Consider the following 19502-nt stretch of genomic DNA (forward strand, 5'->3'; position numbering starts at 1 on the left):
AGTAACACTGTTTTCAACTTAAGTCGATGTGTCAGGGCAGCGGCGGTCCCTCAAATAAAGTTGCATTCCTCAGATAAGGGCGCCGACCGCTCCATGACCCCGGGCACCGCTCGGAGACCTGCGCGCGCAGCTGATGCTGGTCACTTCCTGCTTCTCCTGCATCAGCACATGCCTACTCCTCCCCCTCCCCTCTCCACAGTGCACAGTGCTGGCTGAACGTTGCTGTGTCTGCCTGCCTCCTGACACAGTACAGCAGCTGAATCCCCAAAGTGCCGGCTGAACGCTGCCTGCCTCCTGAATCCCCACTGTACTGCAAAATGTAAGTACTGTACAGATGAGTACAGTACAGTAAAGAAACGTTTGCAAATAAATACTGCAGTCCTTTGTCAAAGCACAGATAACAGTTATACGTACTGCTATAATGATGTGCCTGCAGTCCTATGTCAAAGCACTGTATACCAAATGTCCAAAAACCTGTTAACTGTAAAGAATAAATTAACATTTGTGTTTTATATTCATTCAGTATTGTTATTGTGTTTGGTATTAAAGACCAGAGTTTTTCTCTATTAAATGGGGGTTTTTTGGACCGTCTAGAACCAATTAATTGGATTTACATTCATTCCTATGGAAATAATGTTCTCAACTAACATTGATTTCTACTAAAGTCCATTGCTTCCAGACGGATTAATGATGTTAGTTGAGGTTCTACTGAATTAGACACATAAGGCTTTCATGTGATGTAACAATCGTTACCATAGACCAAAAAACGAACACAAAGCCAAAGACTTATCAGAAGCTCCTTGTATAGTGGAAGAATAATGTTCTCGTCCCTCGCCCCTATACCTCTTTTAATGCACCCCAAGACCTTATTTGCCTTTGCAGCAGCTGACTGGCATTGATTGCTCCAGTTAAGTCAACAGTCCACTAGTACCCCCAGATATTTTTCCATTTCACTTTTCCCTAGCAGTACCGCATTAAGTGTATATTGGTGACATCTGTTTCTCCTGCCCATGTGCATAACCTTACATTTATCAATGTTGAACTTTTTTTCTACCCTACATTCTACATTTGCTTTTTTTCTACCCAAGCCCCCATCTAGGTCCCTTTGTAGCCGTACATTGTCCTCTGTTGTATTAATTATCTTATATAATCTTGTTTCATCTGCAAATACTTATATTTTACTGTACAGCCCCTCTATCAGATCATTGATAAATATATTGAACAGAATGGGGCCTAATACTGAACCCTGTGGCCCTCCACTAGCAACGGTGGCCCAATCAGAGTATGAACCATTTATTACCACCCTCTGCTTTCTATCTGACAGCCAGTTCTTTACCCAGATACACACTTTTTCGCCCAGTCCAAGCTGTCTCATTTTATATATCACCCTATTATACGGCACTGTGTCAAATGCTTTAGAGAAATCCAGATACACAAGATCAATAGACTCTCCCAGGTCCAGCCTAGAACTTACTTCATCGTAGAAGCTGATCAAGTTGGTCTGGCATGATTGACCCCTCATGAACCCATGCTGATGAGGAGTTATGCAGTAGCTTTCCTTGAGGTATTCTGGGATGCTATCTCTCAAAAACTCCTCAAATATTTTTCCAATGAAGTGAGACTTACCGGCCTGTAGTTACCAGGCTCCCTTTTAGACCCCTTTTTGTATGTTGGAACCACATTGGCAATGGGTCAATCTAGTGGTACAACCACGGTGTCGATAGTGTCCATAAATATTAGAAATAGCTATTACATCACTTGGTTCCCTTAGAACCCTTGGGTGTATTCCATCTGGGCCCGGTGATTTTATCGATTTTAATCCTCTATAACCGGCTCTGCACTTCCTCCTGTGTTCGGCATGCAATATTCAGCGGAGGGTTCGTTTTATTCCCCTGCATCTCATGTGACATTTCTTTTTCATTCGTGAATACACTTAAAAAGAAACTATTTAATAGATTTGGTGTCTAAGTAGCTAGCCGGAGGAGGACCTTTCTAGTGCCCCATATCCCCCCACCAGCACATTGTGATATAGGGCCTTGTGAAAGCTTCTAGGCCTAGCATGGAGATCAGCCTATTACTCCCAGATGTTAAGGCTTATAATAAAAGCACAATATGCTGCAGTACTGATATAATGCAGTATATTGTACAAGTGGTCAGACAATTGCAAGTTTAAGTCCCCTTTGGGGACAAAAAAAAGGTAAAGTAAGTTTTTAATTTAAGTTGTGTTTTTTTTGTTTTTTTATTACAAAAAATAAATTGAAAGCTAAAAAAAACCTTTTTTCATATAAAAATAAAATGACAAAAAATTGGTTTTGCCACATCCGTAAGAGTCTGAACAATTAAAATATTGCATTATTCATCCTGCAGGGTGAACGCTTTATGAAAGAAACCTGTACAGCTATCTCTTTGTTCAGGGAAAGTTATCAATAGCTAATTAGGACCGCCCACTGGACCTCTCAGCCCAGAAACAGCAGGGATTTAACCCCTTAACGTCCAGCCCATAGTGTTTTTACATCCTCCCGAAGTGGGCTTTATTCTCTGAGGACGTAAAAACACGCCTCCTGCAGAGAATAAAGCCCCTCGAGCTCTGGACGTGACAGCTCCATGCTGTCGGTGTCCGCGGGTAGCCGACAGCATGGAGCTGTCATCCCGGGCTGCGGGGCGCCGATCGCAAAAAAGTAAATAAAAGTTTGAAAAAAGTTAAAGATTCAGCTGCCCTGATGGATCGGATCCATCCGGGCAGCTGAAATTACTTACCGAGGTCCGGCACGCTGCTCCCCGCTCTCCTGGTCCTCCGGGTCCCAAAGCCGGCGATCTGCGCATGTGCGCCAGGCGGCATTACGTCAGCCGCGTGCGCAGAAACACCCCCCCCCCCTCCTCCGTGTCCTCCGGCCGGTGTCGGGACCATCCGCTGGCTTCTGCGATGTGCCGATGTGGCGCGCATGCGCAGAAGGCCGGCGAGCCCGGCAAATTCAAAATCTCCCTGCACCCGGCTGTCACAGATAGCCGAGTGCAGGGAGATATGACTGGGGACCACTGTATGCGGTTTCCAGTCATATGATCACTGTTATCCATCGGATAACGGTGATCATATAAAGTTAAAAAGTAAAAAAAAAAGTTAAGTTAAAAAAAGTTTAAAAAAGTTAAAGTTTCATCTCCCCTTACGGATCGTATCTGTAAGGGGGGATGAAATTACGTACCCAAAGTCCCCGGATTTGTTCCCTGGTGGGATGTTGATCCGTGGATCTTACCCCAGCTTCTGCGCATGCGCCCGTCAGCATGATGGCGGACGCATGCGCAAAAGTGAAAGATTGCCCAAGAAATTTAAAATCTCCCTGCTGCTGGCTACCAAAGGTAGCCAAGAGCCTGGAGATGTCACAGGGAGCTGCGGTATGCGGTTACTGGTCACGTGATTGCCGTTATCCAATGCATAATGGCGATCACCAAAAGTTCTTAAAGTGGAAGTTTCATCTCCCCTCACCGATGCGATCAGTGAGAGGAGATGAAACATCTTCTCTGAGGCTTCCGCATTTGAATCCAGATGCAATTATCCTCCATGGACCCTTCCGGCTGCTGCGCATGCGCCCGCCGGCAAAATGCCGGACACATTCGCAGGAGCCGGGGAGCCCAGGAAATTTTAAATCTCCTTGCTCCTAGCGACCAACGGTCGCTGAGTGCTTGGAGCAGTGACCGATGGCCTCGCTGAGCGGTCCCCGGTCACGTGATAAAGTAGCGATCTAACATTAGGTCGGTCATGCATGACCGGAGAGGAATTACGGGTTCTGCGTGCGCTTGATCAGCGGTAATCCACGGATCAATCGCATGCATTGGATTACACAATTCCCCCCAATTAGGGGGTCGAAATTGCGTAATCCACTCGCAGAAACAGAACACGGCATGCTATATTTTACCGCGGATATCCGCGACCTAGAGCCCATTGTGCTCTATGACCGCGGATATACTCGCAGCCCATGTGCAAACACATTGTGAACGGGCTGCGGGTACCCGGGTCATCTCTAAGTGATGGCACGGGAAATATAAACAAAAAACGGTGTACTGCGCATGACCGCCTGTGTGAGTAGGCAGTTATGCGCAATACATTACGTGGCCGTACGCCGGGTCACAGCCGGGCTCACAGTTGGGATCCGCTGCGGGCCTCCGTAAGCGGATTCTGCATACGGCCGTGAGAGCCTGGCATTATTTAGATCGCTACCTGTAATCCGTAATTTACAAGAAGCCCCAGGAACGCTCGCCTTCATGCAGTTCCAGGAGCAGCTTGTTGAGCGCCTTCTATGTGAGACCGCTGCACCGCAGCAAGATTACAAAAGCCTCATAGCGCCACTTTTTACACCCCATCCCTGCCGCTGAGGTCACGAAATACCCCAAAAAAAGGGAGAGAGGGGGTGGGGGATACCTAGTTTTCTTGCCCCATGTGCCCATCCCAACCAGCCTCCGTAATTACCCCTGTCTTCGGACATAAAACACAGTTTATATTATTACTTTTATCTAATATTTAGGGAATGCCAAAAAATGAGGATGGCGGGGGGGGGGGGGGGGGAGGGATTATTTTTAGGAAGTCAATTTTTTTTCCGTATAAGTGGGCAATGGGGCAGGAATTTATTCAGTTGTACCCTGAAATCCAGCGGGCATCCCCTCCATTATGGGCCTAGCCATGTGTCCTGTAAGTAGATTAGGGCCACAAGGGGTATGTTTCTGAACACGGGACAAACAGGGCTATCCATTTTGGGGTGAACGTCTTCATTCCTATGTACACCGTCCAAAAAAAACTGTTTTTAAATTGACACAATTGCCAAAAAAATGAAAATCATAGTTTTTTCCTTCTGCTTGGCTTAGATTCATTCAAAAACTGTGAAGTCAAAAAAGTCATCGTACCCCTAGATAAATTCGTTAAGGGGTCTACTTTTCAAAATGGGGTCACTTGTGGGGGTTCTCCATCATTTTGGTCACTCAATGGCTCTACAAGTGGGCAATGGGGACTAAATCTCCTTCAAGCAAAATTTCTGTTCCGAAAGCCGCCGGTTGCTCCTTTCATTTTGGGCCCCATTGTGCATACAGACGTAATAATAGGGCCACAATGGGTATGTTTCTGAGCAAAGGACAAACGAGTATCCATTTTGGGATGAAAGTCTTCATTCACATATGTGCTGTACAAAAAAACTGCTTTTAAAATGACAGAATTACCAAAAAAATGAAAATCGTAATTTTTTTCCTTCTGCTTGACTTAGATTCATTCAAAAACTATGAAGTCAAAAAAGTCATCGTACCCTTAGATAAATTCGTTAAGGGGTCTACTTTTCAAAATGGGGTCACTTGTGGGGGTTCTCCATCGTTTTGGTCACTCAATGGCTCTACAAGTGTGCAATAGGGCCTAAATCTCCTTCAAGCAAAATTTCTGTTCCGAAAGCCACCGGTTGCTCCTTTAATTTTGGGCCCAATTGTGCATCCAGACGTAATACTAAGGCAGCAATGGGTTTGTTTCTGAGCACAGAACAAACAGGGGTATCCATTCTGGGGTGCAAATCCTCATTTTCATGTGTATTACAGAAAAAAGTCCTGTCTTTAAAATGACATATTTGCAAAAATATGAAATTTTTGTTTTTCTCTTCTAAATTGCATTGACTCCTGAAAAAAAACGGTGGGGTTAAAATACTCATGACACCCCTCAGTGAATACGTTAAAGGGTGTAGTTTTTAAAATGGGGTGACTTGTGGTGGTATCTATCATTTTGACTCCTATGAGCCTTTCCAATCTTGGCTTGGTGTAGGAAAACAAAGTGTTCCTCAAAATGCTGAAAAGTAATGTTACATTTGTACGTCTCCTAAATGGTTAAAAAAAAAAAACGAAAGTTTTTCCATATGCGCCCAAAATAAACGGATGGAAATATATATCTTAGCAAAAATTTCTATATTATGTTTGCACATATTTGAGATATTGCAGTTGGAAATGTGAAAAAATGATGATTTTTTTCAATATTTTCCCAATTTTGGCGCTTTTAATAAATAAACACAAATTCTATCGGTCTTTTTTTTCCGCCTAAATGAAGTACAACATGTGGCGAAAAAACAATGTCAGAATCGCTTAGCTATGCAAAACCTTTCTGGTGTTTTTTCATGTTAAAGTGACACGTGTCAGATTTGCAAAATTTGGCCTGGTCATTAAGGCGCAAACAGGCTTGGTCACTAAGGGGTTAAATGAATAAAATACAATTTCCTACAAAACTATTTATCAATCTGCTCAGGTCTCCTTTAGGCCTCATGCATACGGCACATCCGGATTCCGTCTGCAGAATGCCGCACGGAATCCGGACCTGATCGTGGCCAGTGACCCTGTGTGTAATTGTCATTCTCCTGCTTCTCTGTACTGTGGATGGTCCACACAGCCCACCGTCGGACATGCGCAGCACAGATTTAAAAAAAAACACCTGCTTTTCCCGCGGAGTCCGCGGCCTGTCCGTAAAGTCAATTCTGGACAGGCTGGGGGTTGGACGCCACGGGAAAGTGGAGTATGCTGCAATTTTTTATTTTACTTTTATTGCCTCTGTGAGCGGAAGCCAAAATTGGTTTCCCGCTCATGTGCAGAGAGAATAACTTTTCCATAGCATGCTATGGAGGGTATTTGCTGCGGAGCCCGAGGGAGGCAGAGGCCCGCCTCAGATTCCACAGCAAATATCTGCCCGTGTGCATGAGGCCTTAATTACATATTTAATATGTGATTAATTATGCTCATGGCTTTCTGGGCTGTTTTATGTTACTGTCACCTAACTCTTTTCTTTCCTTTTTTCATAGATATATCAAGAATCATTCAGCTAGACTTGGATTTGAAGTTCCAGACCAATATCCGGGAACTCTTTGAGGAGTTTGACAACTTTTTACAGAGCTCAGTCATTGGAATAGCACATGAGATGCAGCCTGTGTACAGGTATCCACATTCATATCGGTAAAATTAGTTTGTTTTGTGGAAAGTCTTTGTGTAAATGTTTTTTATTTTAGTTGTGCAAATTTTTTTATTTTTCTTTCCAGTGCCATATCTTTCATGAAGTCTTTATTTTTTATTTTTTTTTTTTTTTGTTATTTACGTGTTTATGACTTCTTAATGGTACTATATTTAAGCGTACCTAAAATGTATTTTAAAATAAGCATATAATAAACTTCTCCGCTACTGGTGAAACTTAAAGAGCTTGTTCCAAATTAGAAAAAAGGTACTTTATTATTTTTTTTTTTCTCATATACGGCGCCATATCTGTCAATGGCTAGCATATGGTATTATAGATGACCTCCATTTACTTCAATAGGTATGAGCTACAATACCAGACACAGCCCTTAGATAAAAGTGGTGCTGTTTCTTGAAAAGAATAGCAATCTATGTCTAAAATGTCAGTTATGGACAACCGCTTTAACCCTAAAAAGGGTGCCCCAAAGGCCCGTGTCACACGAAGATATTTGCGCAGCACAATGAATAGAACCCATTGATTTCAATGAAATTGCAAACCAGAAACCAGCTCCTCTGCAGTCTCTCCCAAGCAAGGACTGGCTGGAAACCACAACAGTTGCACAGGAAAAGGGAGTAAGTCCAGCGTAGGATAAAAACTCTTTCCCTTTTATTAAAAAATCCAGACAAACGAAAAAGAAACGTGCTTGATTTTTTTTTTAAAGAGTTTTTATCCTATGCTGGACCTACTCCCTTTTCCTGTGCATTGATTTCGATGGGTTCATTCATATAAACGTACTTTGCACAACAAAATATGCGGCATGTTCTATTTTTCTTCATTTGCACATTAAAATAGCAGAGATTGAACTAATTGACTTAATTGCCCATTTCAATGATTGGGGAGCATGCTTGCATGTTTTTTTGCACGCACAAATGCACACGAAAAAGTACAGTAAAATACATGCACGACAAATACGCAGCGCCCTTTGCGTAAATTCTCTTACGCCCGTGTGACACTGGCATATGTGTTTATAGTAGTGAAAGTTGTTCATATGACAGTCCTGTTGAAGTCAATACCCAATATGACTGCTATTGATACATTTTTTATTTTTTTGCCATTTTGTTGTGGGGCCAATTTTGCAATAATGACAAATGGCGCAGATATATTAACCCTTTGCAATCCAATTTTGGATTTAGGGTTTCCTAGGGGGTTTTATCTTTCTGCCATTATACAATGGTGCCATCTGCTGGCTAGAGCCAGTACTGCTGTATGGGACATGCTGGAGAGGCCCCCGACAACAGAGCGGCCAGTGATATACAGTAAGATTACCCTGCCGGACGTCTTTCGACATCGAAGCTGTACAGCTTTCAATCAGAATGTCTTCAGATGTCAGACAGTGGATTGGAAAGGGTTAAATCAGCATCACAGCATCACAGCAGCAGATGGCTACAAATGGACACTTTCTCCCTGTTTGTGCTGTGGCTATTTTTGGGTGCACTTAATATAGGGAATTGACATTTTACATTGGTTTAATCCATGCTACTATATTTTACACTTTTGCTTTAATTCATCGTTTTTTTCCTTGCTTTGTACATATTGACACTTGCCTATCAGGCAGTTTATATGGGACGATTATTGTTACAAATGAAATTGAGCGACAATCGTCTCGTGTAAATGTAAAAAAATGTTTTACTATTCAATCATTTCTTGCTATCGCTGACTTTCAGTCAGCATGGAAATCCCTTGCTGGGTGGCGGGATTTTCGCTTAGTGTAAAAACCCGCAATCCAGCAGTGAATTCTGCCTTTCTAGACGCTCTGCATGAGCGCTAACAACCTTAACGGTGAGTTTGGCTCTCATGAAGTCGTTTAGACGACTCTCTTCTAATCTAATGTAATAGAAACAATTGTGTACAGTTCAGCCCCAACATGTCATACTGGGCCCACATAAAGCTGTTGGAACCTGTTAAGACTTGGTTTGATAAAGGAGACACCCAGGAAAGCAACCGTGTTTTATTTTTCTTTCAGTTAATGATGGACTGCTCAGCGTTTTCTTAGGCCTTATGCCAGCGCACTCGCAGATTATTCTTGCTGATATCTGCAGTGGATTCACTATTAGTCGTCGTAAGCCTGGGCTCACATGGGGCGGATTCCCGTCGGAAATCTCGCGGTTTGGCCGCAGCAAAAACCACGAGATTTCCGCCGGGAGAACTGCCGCGGAAAAAACGGCGGCTTTGAAGCGGCCCGGCCGCTCGCTCTTCCGCTGCGGCCGGCGCTCCCATAGAGGAGAGAGCGGCTGCAGCGGAAAGAAAATATAAATAGACATGCTGCATATTTGAAAGCCATGGCTGTGGCCGCCGCAGCTCCTGCCTGACTTACCGCAGCGGATTGGCCGTCCTGTGTGGACGAGATTTCTGAGAAATCTCGCCACATGGCTGGCCAACCCCGAGATTAGCGGCCGCAGGCGGATTTATTCACAATGCTTCTCTATGGGCGGATTAAATTGCGGGTGACCCATGCGGATTTTTCAAATCATGGAAATTGGGCCTTTTTCTTATATTTTATTGTACTTTTAAACTTTTCATTTGGACTTTAAAGGCATGTTGTTAAGGGGGTAGTCTTGGCTTGAATCTGAGGAAATCTGTCCAGATACCGTATGTCCAGGTTTTCAAAACTCCAGAGATCAGCTGCTTATCTATCTATCTATCTATCTATCTATCTATCTATCTATCTATCTATCTATCTATCTATCTATCTATCTATCTATTTATCTATCTATCGCTTCATGAAGGCTAAAACTGACTCAAGGTAAGGGGTTAATTGCCTCAAGTAACATGACTTAAAGGGGTTATCCAGCTTAAAAAAAACAAACGCTGTCGTTAATTTAAAAGAAACCTCTTGTTTCCTGGTGATCCTCCTGTTCTTTGCTTACAAGCAGCCATCATGTGAACTCTCTGGCCAGCAGTCACGTATTGTACTACCGGCATCACCACTCAGATGGGACCTATGATGCCAGGAGTGCAGTACATCAATGCTGTGGTTATGAGCACTACGAAATGTCACTGCTGTCCTCTTGTAAACAGAGACTTGGCAGGGAACCACTGGGACTTCAGCGCTGGATCGCCAGGGGAAATGAAGTAAGTACGGTGTTTTGTGATTTTCTGTTTATTTTCTTCCTTTTAAAAATAACTGTTTTAAATAGGAAATGTTGGATATTGGGGATTACATTTCAAATTTGAATTACACCAAAACTTGAACCCTTAGGCCTCATGTCCACGGGGAAAATATGATTTAGGATCCGCAGCGGATTACCTGCACGCGGATCCGCACCCCATAGGGATGCATTGACCACCCGTGGGTACATAAATACCCGCGGATCGTCAATAAAAGGGATTTAAAAAAAAATGGAGCATGAAAAAATCTGGACCATGCTCCATTTTCGTGCGGGTCTCCCGCGGGGACGGCTCCCACGGGCTTCTATTGAAGCCTATGGAAGCCGTCCGGATCCACGGGAGACCTAAAATAGGAATTAAAAGCATTTACTCACCCGCAGCAGGCCGGGAAGCTCTTCTCTTCCTCACGGCCGCATCTCCCTTGCTTTGGCTCGGCGGATGTGCCCGGCGCATGCGCGCGGCACGTCGGCGACGTGCCGCCGGCGTCAGGAATTCATCCGCCGGCCGAAAAAGAAGATCCGGCCGTGAGGAAGAGCAGAGCTTCGCCGCCCGCTACGGATAGGTAAATTCTTATTTATTCGTATTTTCAGCGCTCATGTCCGCGGGGCAGGAGGGACCCGCTGCAGATTCTACATGTAGAATCCGTAGCGGGCCCGATTTTCCCCGTGGACATGAGGCCTAAGGCCTCATGTCCACGGGCAAAATAAGAATTAAAATCCGCAGCGGATTTTAACTCTTCTTCTGCCCGCCGATCCGCACCCCATAGGGATGCATTGACCACCCGCGGGTAGATAAATACCCGCAGATCGTCAATAAAAGGGATTTTAAAAAAAATGGAGCATGAAAAAATCTGGACCATGCTCCATTTTCATGCGGGTCTCCCGCGGGGACGGCTCCCGTGGGCTTCTATTGAAGCCTATGGAAGCCGTCCGGATCCGCGGGAGACAAAATTCGGAATTTACTCACACGCTCCGTTTCTTCTCTTCGCCGCGGCGCCATCTTCTCTCCGTCGCGGCCGGATCTTTTTTCTTCGGGACGGCGCATGCGCGGGGGGCACGTCACCGACGTCATCATGCGCATCCGCCGAGCCGAAGAAAGAAGATCCGGCCACGACGCAGAGAAGATGGCGCCGCCGCGAAGAGAAGAAACGGAGCGGATGGGAGGTGAGTTTATTCTCATTTATTCTGATTTTCAGCGCTCATGTCCGCGGGGCAGGAGGGACCCGCTCCGGATTCTCCATGGAGAATCCGGAGCGGGCCTGATTTTCCCCGTGGACATGAGGCCTAAGAGTGTAACAGGCTTTATTCACATTGACCTTCGGCCTGTTGACTTTGGCCATAGTAGCAATCGAGGAATGCTGTCGATCACAACCAGAAAACCGCATTTCCCTGTATACTCTTTTATGCAGTATCCAGAAGATCACAGTGACTGATGTGTCATTGTGCAGAAAGCTAGACCCATCTGCTCCCCTCCCCCCCCCCCCCCCCCAAAAGCGGAAAAAAATTATATAATTTACACACACACACCAGAGATCTCACACCGAGACCACTTCTTATCTTTGATAACATGGCAGCCCTAGACCTCATGCATACGCCCGGATCGTATTCCGCCAATGAAATCTCACAGCGAAATCAGACCCAGCGCCCCTCAGAGACCCTATACTCACCTGTCCGGATCCTCCACTAGTGTCTCGGCAAGCGAGCAGTCACTGCGCTGTGACGTGATTTTCCGCAGTGCTCACTGTGGAACTATCGCGGGACGGACTGCTTCCATTGAGTGCAATGGAAGCCGTCTGTGCAATTTTCCCCTACAGATTAGATTTGCCGCCGAGAGCTGAAGATGGCAGTTGATTTCCCCTTATGGGCATGGGGAGACTCTTTTATAGCCTGTCTATGAACGGACATTGCTGCAGAATACGCAGGCAACCACTGGCCGCGTATTCCACAGCGATAATCCGTCCGTGGGCATTGGGCCATAGATACAGCAACTTGGCTCTGTGTACAGTAGTGTGTTTCTAAATAATTGTCACCCTATAATGTAATCAGATGCCAGCTGTACACAGTGTTGGTGATTACAGAGCAGTTACATCCAGTGGTCACAGGCAGCGCCTTCTCTGATTTGGCGTTGTTCTTTCTCCCTTTACTTCTCTATTTGATCTCCGGACTACTATGAAGACTACTTCTAGCCATGACCCATCTCTGCACACAACTCTTTGCTCTTCCAGTACCGCTACCCCTCATCTACTCACAAACAGTGGTCCCTTTATACCCCACACAGTAGTGTCCCCTTTTATGCTCTACAAGGTTAGTGTTAGGTAATAGCAACTGTGTGAGTGATAAAGCTCCTCCTGCATCCACCACTGGTCAGCGGTTAATGCCGCTGAGAAGGACTCAGTTGTGCAGTGGACTGAAATGGTACTGCAACGCTCTCCCGTTGAATCGAATCGGAGTCAGCTGCAGTACCCTTCCAGCCCACTACAGAACGGATGGAGTTTTGAGATTTGTGGCTGGCCTCTGCTCTGATTGGTGGGGGCGCCGATCTGATATTGATGACCTGTTCTGAGGATAGGCTATCAATACTATAGGCTTAGTAAACCCTTTTAAGCTCTTCCCTTCTCAGCCTTTTACATTGCAGTATATTTATCCGGACGAGTCTAGCAGCAGAGCTTTAGTCAATGAGTACGGTAATGACACAAGAGCAGAATGTTCTAAGCTTCATGTACAAACGAGATGGGCATTGTTTCTCCATCTGCTACAAAACAGAACGCTTACTCTTCAGTGAAGTGGCTGAATTTTCCTGGGTCAAAGCCATTGAAAATGATTATTCTGATTATACATAAAATGATTTGGCTTGGATTATGAAGAAAAAAAAATCTGTTCTCCTAGTCTCTTACTATAATGATTTCTTGCCTTACCGGAGAGACAGGAATGTACGTTTTTGGGCATATTATTGGAAAAGAAGAGTAACGCTCCCATTAGATCTTCACGTACCATATGTTAAAGGGAAACACTGGGGAAAGTTAGTATTTAGTTAGAAATGTGTACAGACACCCCCACCCAGAGCTAGTTATCACAGTGTCTGCAGATCTGCAGCCTTCGAGTGCAGGGGAGCACCTTGTGAAAGTGAATATAGCTCCTCCCCCATTGCTAGGGAAACGTCCTTGTTACTACAAATGCTCTATACCGAACAGTGAATTGCAGAGGCGCTGGAAGGGAGACCCCTAGTGGCAGCCACGTCAAATAGGATTTACAGTGGTAAAGAAGCAAAGTTTTTAATGCAAATATATTACCGAAATGATGAAGCTAACACAATCTCATGGATGAGCAAAAATTGTCTGAAAAGGTAGTGTCCCTTTAAGATTGTAGATTCTTGAACATCCTTCTCCTGCTTAATTTTAATGATGTGCAGCGTTACCCTACTTAGAACTTTACATGACCAGAGGCTGCAAACTAATGTGATTTTGTTCATTCCTTGTAGCATTAATTATACCTAATAGTCTGCAAGAACAAAGTCGCCTTAGTTTTTGTATTTTTTCATAAATTTTTAGCCCATTAACTTAAATCCATGAAGTGAACCTTTTCTGGAAGAACTATTAATAGACCGTATTAGGGGTTGCTTCATTTGCAAGGAAGTCATGCAGTGTAATATAGCATTGATTTGTTAGAAAAGAAACATTCAGAATAAACTGCTCATTGTTGACAAAATGTCAAAAACCTAAATATTCCGCTATAAACCTTAAAGTAACTTCAGGTCACAGTGTGTTACTTTTTATTTTTTTGTTATGTGAACCCGGCCTCAGAGACACTGTATCACCTCGTATCACCTGAGCTAGGTATGGTGAGCGTGCGCTTAAAGATGGGTGAAAATTTAGATTGTTGCCTGGTATGCAGACACTGTCAATTCAAATTAACGTTTCAGAGCAAGTCCTTTTCTGCAAGGCGCTTCAGTTTATAGACTGGTAATCATGAGATTGTTTGATGTTAGCAGCATTGGTTTGAATGTTCAAAAGAGAACCTAAACAAAGATAGGAAATTTATTTTCGGGTAGTTTTGTGCTGTGTGAGAGATCAAAAGGGAAAAGCAGTCATTGGCTGAACTGATCGCGCTACTTATTAGGCTAAGGCTACTCGACTGACTCTGGCTGCAACAGGAGTCGCTGTGTAGCCTTGTGACCTTGCACTGCCATTGAAGGTCAATTGGGTCGCGGTACAAATCGGCAGGTTGACAAATATCTAACCCTAGTAGCATAAATAATGCTGTAATGTGTGTATATATAGACCTTGAAATTGGGTCTCCTTAAACTGCACTCACTTAGACCCAAAAAACAAATGTTTTGCACTTCTTCATTTTAGCCATTCTTGTGCTGCAGGTAAATGGAGCCACCTGTTTTGCAAAAATGGTCAGTGCAGCAACCTTTTTCCCAATATGGGCATGAAGAGAGATTCATTGTGACATCTCCACTTCTTGTCAGCTCTTTTGTGTAACAGAAGAAGAATTGAAGTGCTACCGTCAGTGAGAGAGTGCGGCGTAGAATAGTTCAAGAACCTGCTCACTAGATGATTGTTTGCTGTAGTATACAAGTCTGTACCATCGTTCTTCCCATTATACTCTATTAAATTACATTTTTAACTTCTAGTTGATTATTTTAAGGTTATGCCAGACATTTGCGGTGCATTCAGAACACTGGTATATGTTTTAGCCTTTTGCAATGTTCGTTCTTCTCATTGAGGGACGTGCCCAGTACCGTATCGATCTTGTCTTCGATTTACAGTTGTCTCAGCAGGCAGTGACCTACATTACATTTATGGATCTGTGCCACTAGGTTATCTGCAAGGACAATCATATAACCTATATTCCTATTGGTTCAAATCTTTCACCTTCTAGAAGTTTGATTTTTATTTTTTCTTCCCCTTATTGAAGATTTAAAGCATGCACAAAGTTTCACAATCCTTTTCAATGTATTGTAGAATTCCAAGTGAACTTTCTCACAGCTTAAATTTATGGCTGGCTTGTCTGAAGTAAATTTCTAAATGTAGTGTAATATTCCCAAATGACTGCTTTTTTAAGAAGACCGCCCCCAATCTAAATTCAATGTGATGTTTTTTCACTCTTATACTGAAATTATATTGGCCCTCTACTTTTAAAGGACCACTCCAAAGAAGACAATTTTTCACAATTTTGGGGGGTCATGTCAAAAATCTTTCACTTTTTTTGTACTTAAAGTACTTAGAGTGGGTGTGGCTGGCAACTGAATGAAACGGGCACATGCTGGAGCAGCTACGCTATAGCTCACCTGTTCTCTGTGGATTTTGGCCTACTCAGTGCTGGGTCCTGGGGAGGACTGGGGTGAGCTGGTTCCCCCACCCTCCTTCCCCACAATGCATTGCTCGCCTCTTGGAACTCTCAATGCTCTGCTGAATAGCGGCGGTGACTTGGGCCTAGTCATTGCCAGACGATTCCGAACGCCTGACCCTTGGTGGTGCTTTCCTTTTGCAGGAGCAGACAGCTCCCGCGGAGCTCTTCATCCACCCGCCCGCACTGGAGGCTGGTCTCATGAGCTGCCTTCATGCTGGCGGCAGGTTCCTCTCCCAGATAACTGCGCTGTCAGGACTCTGGGAAATCCCGTAGCAGTACCTTATACCTGACTGCTCTTGGGCCCCCTATGCTCTGGCATCATTAGAGAAGCGAAGTATGGGTGGAGGCTGCAGAGAGACTGACTAATGGGACCTGTTTTGCTCCTGAGGATATAGGACCTTAATTCCACTAATCTTGCATATCATTTTGAGGAACTATACTTATAGATATGTTACTAAATCTTCCTCATTTTCTTCATGGTTGCCTTGGACAGAATATTTGGCTACATGCCCGCCATAGTATGATAATGTACATCTCTCTATCTTTGTAAATGCCTATATTCTCTAATGTGCACTCACCATTCTTCTAATAAATGACATACATTCATGGAAATACCAAATATTTTGTAGGAAGAATATACTCAAAATAACAGCAGTTTTCCATCTGAGGATCCAGCGAGCAAGATGTTACCAGCTGCTGGTTCCACACAAGCTGTTGCTTGTCAAAGACCAGTGTAAATTCCTGATCTATTACTTTTAAATGTGAATTTTATTAAAAGGCAAACACTACTTTTATGGAGGCTTCCGAAGTGGCAATGTTAAAGTCAGATATGGTCTCTTAAAGGGGTTGTCCCGCGAAAGCAAGTGGGGTTCAGCACTTCTGTATGGCCATATTAATGCACTTTGTAATATACATCGTGCATTAATTATGAGCCATACAGAAGTTATTCACTTACCTGTTCCGTTGCTAGTGTCCTCGTCCCCATGGTGCCGTCTAATTTCAGCGTCTAATCGCCCGATTAGACGCGCTTGCGCAGTCCGGTCTTCTCCCTGGTGAATGGGGCCGCTCGTGCCGGAGAGCTGGTCCTCGTAGCTCCGCCCTGTCACGTGTGCCGATTCCAGACAATCAGGAGGCTGGAATCGGCAATGGACCGCACAGAGTCCACGGTGCACCATGGGAGAAGATCCGCGGTGCATCGTGGGTGAAGATCCCGGCGGCCATCTTGCTAAGGTAAGAAAGAAGTCGCCGCAGAGCGGGGATTTGGGTAAGTACTAAACTGTTTTTTTTTTTAACCCATCCCTTGTGTTTGTCTCGCGCCGAACGGGGGGGCCTATTGAAAAAAAAAAACACGTTTCGGCGCGGGACAGCCCCTTTAAGCCCTATATATTAAGGCTATTTTAGTAACCCAGTAAAGATGAGTTCTTCAAATTCAGAAATACACAGAAACAAATAAATACTAATACTAATTAAATGATGCTGATGCTGTCACCTTTGGCCTTAGGAACACTTTGTACTGTTTATACTGGTGTTGGCTTATCAATATCAGTCTGTTGCCAGAAAGATGCTAGGTCAAGATGATGGAACCTGTCTTTGTATTTACCAGTATTGACTAAAGCTCTTGACTCAGAAATTACTATAAGGTGTATAGTTTCCCAGTAAATATGGAGAAGAATGGGGTACTTTTGTATCTTGTCACCACCGGAAGTAGTGGTGGAGGCAAGATTGACAGGCCGGTGACACCCCCTGTTCTTGATTGGCTGCAGAGCTGGCTCCCGTGCAGGTCCTGGCAGCCCACTAACCTTCCCTCAGTCTCCCTGCTCTGTCACTTGGCACTGCACTGGTTCTTGGCTCCTGGCTCTGATTTTACCTCCCCGCTGCTGCTGTCACTCTCCCTGCTCACCGCTGTCCGTGTCTTCCCTGGGCCTGATGTAACCTCCCCGCTGCTGCTGTCACTGTCCCTTGCTCCCCGCTGTCCATTTCCCTTTTCCCGGTAACCTCTCTGCAGGGAGGCAGGGACAGTGACAGCAGCTGCAGTTTGTCTCCCTTTTCCCAGGCCTCATCTCCCTGCTGCTTCGCTTGCTGCCCGCTCTTTCGCTCTTTCTGAATGCCTGCTGCCTTCACTTGTCAGGTGGTCTGCCTACTTCCCTCTCTGCTCTGCAGTTCCCCAGCGCCTACCTCACATCAGTGCTGACAGGTGATTTTCTTCCTGCAGTGCTGCTGGAAGGCCGCCAGCGGGGACACTCAGTGCCGCAGACGGAAAGCAGCAGAGCGGGTAGCCGACACATTGCAAGTCCTAGCAGTGTGGGGACTAAACTTTGCCTTAGGTGGAGGGTTAGGGTGAGGGTTTAAGTGTTATGGCTAAATTATTAGCTGTAAATGCTTCCATTTTATACCTTTTACCGCTAATAATGTAAGCTTAACACTTAAACAAACCCTAACCCTCCATCCAAGGCAAAACTCGCCCCCCACGCTGCTAGGACCTTCCTGCAGGCATCCAGCCAGGAACTTTGGGGGCACTAACCTATCACTTTAGGCCTCCACCCATTATTCTGGTGGTGACAAGGTACAATAATACCCAAGAATAGAACATACAGTGATTTTTTTTTTTTGATTTTTTTTTTTTTTTTTTACATGGCTCATCAGTCCATGTGAAAAATCATGCATGTAACGGGGCTGCATGCTTTCTGTGGAGTACACTGATAGCACAGAACCTGAAGATATGGCCATGTGAATTGGTCCTTTGTCTCTTTTGTAAGTTGATTTGGGTTTTTGCCATGAAAGTAATACTGCAGTATTGTAGCATTTGTATTGTGGTCTTGATCAGTGCCTTTCAAACTGTGAGAAGCCCACAAGTTATTTGGCCAGTACTGGTCCTATGCTGCTCAGGCCTTTCTCTGGCTGTAGCAACCTCTGGGATCAACACATCTAGCTCTTTTTTTTGTGCTTCGTTTTAATAATTTTGTCACGCGGTGGATGTGGATCCACTGTGCCCCTAAAACAATCTGATTGAGGCTAGCTCTGAGGGCTGCACCTTGGGACACCTGGTTTTGGTTTTCACCTTTTAACACCGCCAATTGGCATCAGCTTTTTGCTGCAGGGAACCCCATACCATTCTCCCTGAAATGGTCTCCGTTTAGAGGCAGCTGCTGTATCTTGGCCAGTAGTATCGTAACATGGTACCAGAGGTGTGAACAGAGACTGAGTCAAAAAATAGAGCTGAGATAAGATCCAGCAGAAATGTTGAGAGACTCTGAACACAGAGGGTATAGACAGATGTCGTAGAGTAGCCGAGCCGAGGTCAGGATAGGCGGATATCTTACATAGTCAAGAGGTAGGCTGAAGTTCAGAGAAGGCAGCAGGCTGAAGAATAGTCAGGAGAGGAGATGCCAGGAATGCTGAGTAGGATAGTACCCTTGTACAGTTAGAGACTAATTGCTTGGGCACCCTCCATTGGGGAAGCTGCCTTAAATAGGCTAGAGCCCATCCAGATTGGCTGGGGACTGAAAAGCTGGGTGCGCGATCTGTTCCTTTTAAGAGGTAGACTGGGCACATGTATCCTTAAGGCAGAGATGACAGTCGGAGGCAGCAGAAGAGAACATGGCATCTACCGCAGGTCACTCGGGGAGCACAACACTGGCCATGGCCGAACCGCAGGAGTAGGTAAGGGGTGCAGGCAGCCATAACAAATACACTAGCTTCAGCAGATGTATGAACGAGAAACTAAAATAAGATTTTCAATTTTGGCAAGGACATCTATCAATACTACAGGCTACTGACGCCCAACTAGAAAAAGGTTGAAATGTCCTGGTCTAGTGTAACCAGCCAAAGGGTATATTCTCATTCATCAGTTGTTAATGCATGCGTTTCTTCTAGAGGCTTGGGGAAAACTGCAATAAAAAGTGTAACATGGCTTGTTGCATTGCTCTTAAAAAATTTTAAAAATTGTGAAATGTCTTTTGAAATGAAATCCTTTGAATAGAATTTTTCTTTAAAGCTCTGTCCAGTTCTGCCGTCTGGTGTCCAGCCAG

The 19502-nt window shown here is 44.7% G+C and overlaps 1 protein-coding gene across 1 annotated transcript in view; it reads left to right on the forward strand.

Annotated features, from left to right (window-relative positions):
* The window catches only part of XXYLT1 (xyloside xylosyltransferase 1), a 166565-nt gene that overhangs the window by 83903 nt on the left and 63160 nt on the right, over window positions 1-19502 (forward strand). Inside the window, exon 3 of the mRNA XM_066601709.1 lies at window positions 6807-6939. Coding sequence (XP_066457806.1) covers window positions 6807-6939 — 133 coding nt within the window. The remainder of the gene's footprint in view (window positions 1-6806; window positions 6940-19502) is intronic.

The sequence above is a fragment of the Eleutherodactylus coqui genome, chromosome 1 (assembly GCF_035609145.1).
Source record: "Eleutherodactylus coqui strain aEleCoq1 chromosome 1, aEleCoq1.hap1, whole genome shotgun sequence".
Lineage (NCBI taxonomy): Eukaryota > Metazoa > Chordata > Amphibia > Anura > Eleutherodactylidae > Eleutherodactylus > Eleutherodactylus coqui.